The sequence below is a fragment of the Chiloscyllium plagiosum genome, chromosome 49, assembly GCF_004010195.1.
Source record: "Chiloscyllium plagiosum isolate BGI_BamShark_2017 chromosome 49, ASM401019v2, whole genome shotgun sequence".
Taxonomy (NCBI): domain Eukaryota; kingdom Metazoa; phylum Chordata; class Chondrichthyes; order Orectolobiformes; family Hemiscylliidae; genus Chiloscyllium; species Chiloscyllium plagiosum.
Window position 1 is genome coordinate 221,642 of NC_057758.1, and position 8,437 is coordinate 230,078.

An 8,437-nucleotide genomic window follows, 5' to 3' on the forward strand; every position below is an offset into this window, starting at 1 on the left:
TCGAGGCCTTCAAGGTGTTAAGAGAGGGAATAACAGATACTTGGGAGTGAGTTACAGACTGAAATCTAATTGAGGTGCTCAGAGTGTTTGAAAAAAGGAATAACAGGTACCCAGGGATGAGTTACACACTGGAATTAAATGAAGGGTTTCAGGATCATTCATAAAAACATTCACAGATGCGCTGGAGTGAGTTACAGTCTGAAACTAAATGAGGTGTTCAGGATGGTTTATATATAGAATAACAGATAACCCAGGAGTGAGTTACTGACTTGAATCTAATCGAGGGGCTTAGGGTGTTATATGTACGGAATAACAGATACCGGGATCGATCTACAGATTGGAATCTAGTCGAGGGTTTCAGGGTGCTTTATGTACAGGATAACACATATCTGGGAGTGAGGCACTCACTGGAATCAACACAGAATAACAGACTGGAATCTAAGGAAGGGTTTCAGGATCATTTATAAACAGAAGACCAGACACAGGGAAATGAGTTACAGAACGTAATCGAATTGAGGGATATGGGGTGGTTTATATGTAGAATAACAGTTACCCTGGAGTAAGTTGCAGACCGGAATCTAATCGAGGTGGTTTATATATAGAATAATAAATACCTGGGAGTGAGCTACAGACTGGATTGTAATCTAGGTGTTCCAGGTGGTTTACACACAGACTAACAGATAGCTGGGATTGCGTTACAGACTGGAATCTATCCGAAATATTTAGGGAGGTTTATATACAGAATAACAGATGCGCAGGAGGGTGTTACAGACTGGCATCTCATTGATGCGTTCAGGACGGTTCACGTGCAGATATTTGAGAGTGGGCTGCCAACTGGAATCCAGTGGCGTGGTTCAGGTTTGTTTCTGTATAGAATAACAGATACCCAGGAGTGAGGTACAGACTAAAATCTACTCCACTGTTCAGATGGTTTATGCAAAATATAACAGATATCCCGGGCGTTATTTACAGACTAGAATCTCATCGAATGTTTCGGGATGGTGTCTGTTTTGAATAATAGAATCTGGGAGTGAGTTACAGACTTCAATCTAATCTATGTGTTCAGGGTGGTTGTGTTCAGGGTGGTTTATGTATAGAGTAACAGATACCTGGAAGTGAGTTACAGACAGGAATTTTATTGAGGCGTTCAGGGTAGGTAAACATGGAATAACAGATATCTGGGAATGATTTACAGATTAGAATCTAGATTAGATTACTTACAGTGTGGAAACAGGCCCTTCGGCCCAACAAGCTAACCTGCACATCTTTGGACTGTGGGAGGAAACCGGAGCACCCGGAGGAAACCCACGCAGACACGGGGAGAATGTGCAAACTCCACACAGTCGGTCGCCTGAGGCGGGAATTGAACCCAGGTCTCTGGCGCTGTGAGGCAGCAGTGCTAACCACTGCGCCACCATGCCGCCCACATCTAATCCAAGGATTTGTGATAGAATAACAAGAATAAAAGATAACTGGGAGTGTGGTGCAGACTGGAATCTAATCGAGGAGTGTGGGGTGATGTATGTCGGATATATTAGATACCTTCGAGTGGGTTACAGACTGGGATGTAATCAGAGGGCTCAGTTACACAGAATAACAGCTTCCAAGAATTTAGTTACAGACTGGAATCTAATCGAGGGCTGCAAGGTGGTTTGTACATAGAATAACAGGTGCCAAGGAGTGTTTTGCAGACTGGAATCTTATCGATGTGTTCGGGTGGTTTATATATAGAATAACAGATACCCAGGAGAGAGTTACAGACTGGAATCTAATCGAGGTATATAAGGTGATTCATATATAAAATATCAGGTATCTTTGTATGAGTTACTGACTGGAATCTAACCAAGGAGTTCAGGAGGGTTTATACACAGAATAGCAGACACATGGGAAAGGGTTACAGAGTGAAATGCAATCAAGAGGTTCAGCGTTGTTCCCAGACAGAATAACAGCTAGCTGGAATTAAGTTACAGACTGGAATCCAATCGAGTGGTTTAAGGTCTACAGATTGGAATCTAGTCGAGGATTTCAGGGTGCTTTATGTACAGAATAACACATATCTGGGAGTGAGGCACCCACTGGAATCAAGTCAAGGGGTTCAGGATGGTTTATACACAGAATAACACGGATGGGGGAGTGAAGTACAGTCTAGAATCTACTCGAAGGCTCTGACAGTTTTTAGACAGAATAACAGATACGTGGCAGTGAGTAACAGACTGGAAGTTCAGCGTTGTTTATATGTAGAATAACACATAATCAGATGTGAGTTACAGACTGGAATCCAGTCGAGATGTACAGGATGGCATACATAGAGAATAATAGGTATTAGTTACTGACTGGAATCTAATCGAGGGGTGTAGGATGGTTTATACACAGAATAACAGACTGGAATAGACTGGAATTAATGAAGGGCTTCAGGATCATTTATAAACAGAAGACCAGACACAGGGAAATGAGTTACAAAACGTAATCTAATTGAGGGATATGGGGTGGTTTATATGTAGAATAACAGTTACCCTGGAGTAAGTTGCAGACCGGAATCTAACCGAGGTGTTCCGGGTGGTTTATATATAGAATAATAAATACCTGGGAGTAAACTACAGACTGGATTGTAATCTAGGTGTTCCAGGTAATTTACACACAGACTAACAGATAGCTGGGATTGCGTTGCAGGCTGGACTCTATTCAAATAACAGATGCGTAGGAGGGTGTTATAGACTGGCATCTAATTGATGCGTTCAGGACGGTTCACGTGCAGATATTTGAGAGTGAGCTGCCAACTGGAATCCAGTGGCGTGGTTCAGGTTTGTTTCTGTATAGAATAACAGATACCCAGGAGTGAGGTACAGGCTAGAATTTACATTTGCAGAGTGAAATGTAATCAAGAGTATCAGCATTGTTTCGAGAGAGAATTACAGATGGCTGGGAATTAAGTTACAGACTGGAATCCAATCGAGGGGTTTAAGGTGGTTAGGAGAGAGAATAACGGATAGTTGGGAGTGAATTACAAACTGAAATCAGATTGAGGTGTTCAGGGTGGTCGACATAAGGAATAGCAGATCCCCAGGACTGAGGTACAGACTGGAATCAAATGAAGGGTTGCAGGATCGTTTATAAAGAGAATACCAGATACCTTGAAGTGAGTTACATAACAGAGTTATTGGAGGTGTTCAGGGTGTTTTCTATGCAGAGTAAGTTACAGACTCGAATCCAATTGAGGTGTTTAAGATGGTTTGTATGTCGAATAACAGATACTCAGGAGTAAGTTACTTTCTTGAAACTATTCGAGGTGTTCAGCGTGGTTTATACGTAGAATACCAGATGCACAGGAGTGAGTTACAAATTGGAAATTAATCCTGTGAAGTGTGATAATTTATATATCTAACAACAGATACTTGGGACTGAGTTACAGACTGGAATATAAACAGCAGTTTGTAGTGGTTTATATGGAGAATGCTAGATATCTGAGAGTGTGTTGCAGGGATATGGGGTGGTTTATATGTAGAATAACAGTTACCCTGGAGTAAGTTGCAGACCGGAATCTAACCGAGGTGTTCCGGGTGGTTTATATATAGAATAATAAATACCTGGGAGTAAACTACAGACTGGATTGTAATCTAGGTGTTCCAGGTAATTTACACACAGACTAACAGATAGCTGGGATTGCGTTGCAGGCTGGACTCTATTCAAATAACAGATGCGTAGGAGGGTGTTATAGACTGGCATCTAATTGATGCGTTCAGGACGGTTCACGTGCAGATATTTGAGAGTGAGCTGCCAACTGGAATCCAGTGGCGTGGTTCAGGTTTGTTTCTGTATAGAATAACAGATACCCAGGAGTGAGGTACAGACTAGAATTTACATTTGCAGAGTGAAATGTAATCAAGAGTATCAGCATTGTTTCGAGAGAGAATTACAGATGGCTGGGAATTAAGTTACAGACTGGAATCCAATCGAGGGGTTTAAGGTGGTTAGGAGAGAGAATAACGGATAGTTGGGAGTGAATTGCAAATTGAAATCAGATTGAGGTGTTCAGGGTGGTCGACATAAGGAATAGCAGATCCCCAGGACTGAGGTACAGACTGGAATCAAATGAAGGGTTGCAGGATCGTTTATAAAGAGAATACCAGATACCTTGAAGTGAGTTACATAACAGAGTTATTGGAGGTGTTCAGGGTGTTTTCTATGCAGAGTAAGTTACAGACTCGAATCCAATTGAGGTGTTTAAGATGGTTTGTATGTCGAATAACAGATACTCAGGAGTAAGTTACTTTCTTGAAACTATTCGAGGTGTTCAGCGTGGTTTATATGTAAAATACCAGGTACACAGGAGTGAGTTACAAATTGGAAATTAATCCTGTGAAGTGTAATAATTTAGATATCTAACAACAGATACTTGGGACTGAGTTACAGACTGGAATATAAATAATAGGTTTGTAGTGGTTTATATAGAGAATACTAGATATCTGGGAGTGGGTTGCAGAATCAAATCAAATCGAGGTGTTCGAGGTGGTTTACACATAGAATAACAAGGACCTGGGAGTGAGTTAGGGACTGGAATCCCGACGAGGGGCTCAATTTGTTTTTATGAATAGAATAATAGATACCTGGAATGAGTTACAAAGTGGAATTTAATTTACGCTGTCAGGGTAGATTAAACTTGGAATAACAAATTCATGGGAATACGCTACAGGTTGGAATCTAATCCAGGAGTCTGTAATGTTCTATATATGGGTACCCAGGAGTGAGTTACAGACCGGAATCGAATCGAGGGACTCTGTGTGCCTTATACTGAGGAGAACAGATACCGGGGAGTGAGTTACAGCCTGGAATGAATTGCAGGCTGTCGTGTTTTTTTATGTACATAACAACAGATGACCAGCAGTGAGTTCCAGGCTAGAGATGTACAGGCTGGTGTTGAAATCGAGAATAACAGGTATACAGAACTGAATTACAGACTGGAATCTGATTTGTGGTTTATGTACAGAATAACAGATGTCTGGGAGTGAGTTTCCCAATGGAATTTTGTCAAGAGGTTCTGGGTGGTTTGTACACAGAATAACAGGTACCCAGGACTGTGTTGCAGACTCGAATCTAATCAAGTGGTTTGCGATGGTTTGTGTATGGAATAACAGATACCTCGAATTGGTTTACAGGCTGGAATTTAATTAACGCTCAGGCGTTTTTAAACATGGAATAACAGATACCTGGGAATGATGTACAGATTAGAAACTGGTCCAAGGGTTTGTGGTGTTTTATATGTACAGAATAACAGATATCTGCAAATTTGTTATAGACTAGAATCTAATCGAGGAGATCAGGGTGGTTTATATATAACATATAAAGGTACCTTTGAGTAAGTTACAGACTGTAATTATTTCGGCAGTTCAGTATGGTTTACATACAGAATAACATTTTCTGAGGATTTAGTTATGGCCTTGAATCTGATTGAGAGGTGCAAGGCTGTTTGTATATCGAATAACAGGGACCTGTGAGTGAGTTGCAGACTGGATCTAATCGTGGGCTTTGGGATGGTTTAAAAAAAAATTAACAACAGATTCCTGAGAGTTACTTACAGACTGGAATCTAATCTTGGGATTCATGATGATGATTTGTATATGGAATAACATCTAGCTGGGAATGAGTTACAGATGGGTTCAATGTGGTATCGGAGTAACAGATAACTCGGAACGAGTTATAGACTGGAACCCATTTGAGGTGTTGAGGGTGCTCAATATACCCAATAACAGATACCCAAGAGAGTGAGTTACAGAGAGGAACCGAATCGAGGGATTCAAATCAAATTAAACGAATTGTCCATCAACACTAAATTAAAGTTCACACTCTGCCCATAGTAGTCTGTAAACCTATGAGATTTAGCAAACAGGTCTTCAACTGACACTTAAAATTTCATAAAGCTTTGAAAAACTCATAAATCTGTCAAATTAAGAAAACTAGCTTTAGCGACTTATGGAGTCATAGACATCTACAGCGCAGAAACAGACCCTTCAATCCAACTCACCCACGCGGACAAGATATCCTAAATTAATCTAGCCTGAATTCCCAATGTCCTTCGAAACCCTTGCTATTCGAATAGCCATCCAGATGCATTTTGCATGTTGTAATTATACCAGCCCCCACCACTTCCTCATTCCAGGCAGGCAGGTCCCTCTGTGCCTCAGGTCCCTTTTAAGTCTCCCTTTCTCACCTTAAACTTTATGCTCCTCCAGTTCTGGACTCCCACACCTTAGGGAAAAGACCTTTTCTACTTGTCCTATTCATGCCCCTCATGACTTTATCAACCTTTCAGGTCACCTCTCAGCCATCTGATGCCCCAGGAGAAGCAACGCCGGCCTATTCAGCCTCTCCCTCTCGTTTAAGGACTGCACTCCCCATCAAAGCTCATAAATCTGTTATGGTTCACACAAGCATCATTAACACTCACTCAGGTTCGGACAATGCTCTTTACAGATTCGGATGAATCATTCCTGAGGAAGGCCTTATGCCGGGAAGGTCGATTCACCTACTCCTCAGATGCTGCCTGACCTGCTGTGTTTTTCCAGCACCACACACCCTCGGCTCTGATCTCCAGCATCTGCAGTCCTCACTTTCTCCTAATGCTCTTAACAGCCGATTAATTGGTCATATTAAGCAAACGTATCTGCTCCGCCCATTTAAAATGCCACACTGACATTGAACGTCCACTCTCGAGATGGTCAATAATCTCTGGCCAACCAGTGCTGCTGACATCCCATGAGTGAATTGAATAATTTTAGATGGCACTTTCTGGTGACCCCTCAGAAAATTCTGCTGTGAAGTCTTACAAATCCGTCAAATTAAGCAAATTAAAAACCCATTTAGGAAACTCACTATCATTCGTCATGGCTAGCATTTCGGGTTGGAGAATGCACTTTTACAGCTCATAAAATGTCATAATAAGCAATAATAATAAGCAAATGTCATAATCACTAGTTACCTTAAATAGCAAAGAAGTCTTTCACTAACACAGAACATGGCATAATACCTCTCTTGGCTCATAAATATGTGAAATTAAGTGAACAAATGGTGAATCTATCAAATTAAGAAGACAGATGCCCATCACCCACTTACGAGAGCAAACCTCTTGAACAGTTCATAAACCTGTCAAGTTGAGCAAACGGAAAGTCAAAACTCACTTGAGATTGGAGACTGATTTCAACATCGTGTAAATCTGTTGAATTTCACAAGCAGAAATTTACTGCCCACTAAAAGTAGCACGCAGATCTTGAAATCTCAACATTTGCCAAATTAAGCAACCAGAATTTCAACAGCCATTTATGATTCCAACACCCCTCCCTCCACCCCCTCCCTTTTAACAGATCTGGCATATGTGAAATGAAGTGGCCAGTCTATCAATACGCTTGTAAGATGGCATTCTAGCCGTATCAATTTACCCACGTTTCAGATTTAGCAAAACAAATGACTGACACACTTAAAATGCCATAATTCTTTAACAGCTCATACGTCTATTAAATTAAATAAATATGAACATCAAATTCCATTTAAGAAGCATAGAATTACTCACAGCTCACACATCCATCAGGTTTAACGCGCATCTATGTTCAAACTCCATTTAAGTCAGGATAATGCACTTAACAGGTCATCAATCTGGTAGATATATCATTCAGGCGTTCATCGTACATTTAATATAAAAAATCTCTTAACAGCTCATAAATATGCCAAATTAAGCACACAGAACTTCGACACCTATACAAAATATCACACCTGTCTCAATCGCCTCTTAAATATGTCAAATTAAGAAAACAGATTTTCAAAATGTCCATACAACAGCATATTTCATGACTTAATGGCTCATGTGTCACGTTAACAAACAGATCTTCACCAACCACTGAAGGAATGATGCTGCTCATAAATCTGTCAAATTAAGATGTTCACTGTTACTCTTGCAGATTCGCTGTTGGACCCACCAGCGGAGCAAAATGCCAGATTGGAATTCACAACTGGGCACTCTTCTCTTTCTCTGCCTGCTCTTCCGGGGTGCCCTGAGTGCCTGCACCACGAGCACCACCGAGGAGTGCTGCAATGCCGGTTTTGTGCCAGGGTCGCGGCTGGCAGGGCAGGGCTACGACGTGGTGACGCTGCAGCCTAAGGGGGCCTTCGTCATTGACGTGAACACCTGGCACACGGCCAACGGGAGCTGCACTCTCTGCGATAATGAGCTGCTCAATGGCGTGCGCCAACGGCTGCCCATCTCGCTGGTGGACTGGCGCACCCTGAGCTCCTGCCGGCGCTCAGTCTCCAGCCAGCTTTACCGATCGGCCGCAAAGCTGGCAGAGTCCGCCAGCTCCTCCATCACCAACAACTGGCACGCGGACCTCTCTGTGCAAAAGCCCGAAGTCGGTGTCAATGTGGTGCTGGCTGGATCCCATTCCAAGATGGT

The 8,437-nt window shown here is 41.9% G+C and overlaps 2 protein-coding genes across 2 annotated transcripts in view; one reads left to right on the forward strand and one right to left on the reverse strand.

Moving 5' to 3' along the window:
- Nucleotides 1-7,198, reverse strand: part of LOC122544467 (perforin-1-like) — a 20,418-nt gene extending 13,220 nt beyond the window's left edge. The window contains exon 1 of the mRNA XM_043683705.1: nucleotides 7,173-7,198. Within this exon, the coding sequence (XP_043539640.1) occupies nucleotides 7,173-7,198 (26 nt within the window). The remainder of the gene's footprint in view (nucleotides 1-7,172) is intronic.
- Nucleotides 4,897-8,437, forward strand: part of LOC122544468 (perforin-1-like) — a 5,137-nt gene continuing 1,596 nt past the window's right edge. Inside the window, exons 1-2 of the mRNA XM_043683706.1 lie at nucleotides 4,897-4,933; nucleotides 7,947-8,435. Of these exons, the coding sequence (XP_043539641.1) occupies nucleotides 7,977-8,435 (459 nt within the window). The 5' untranslated portion in view covers nucleotides 4,897-4,933; nucleotides 7,947-7,976. The remainder of the gene's footprint in view (nucleotides 4,934-7,946; nucleotides 8,436-8,437) is intronic.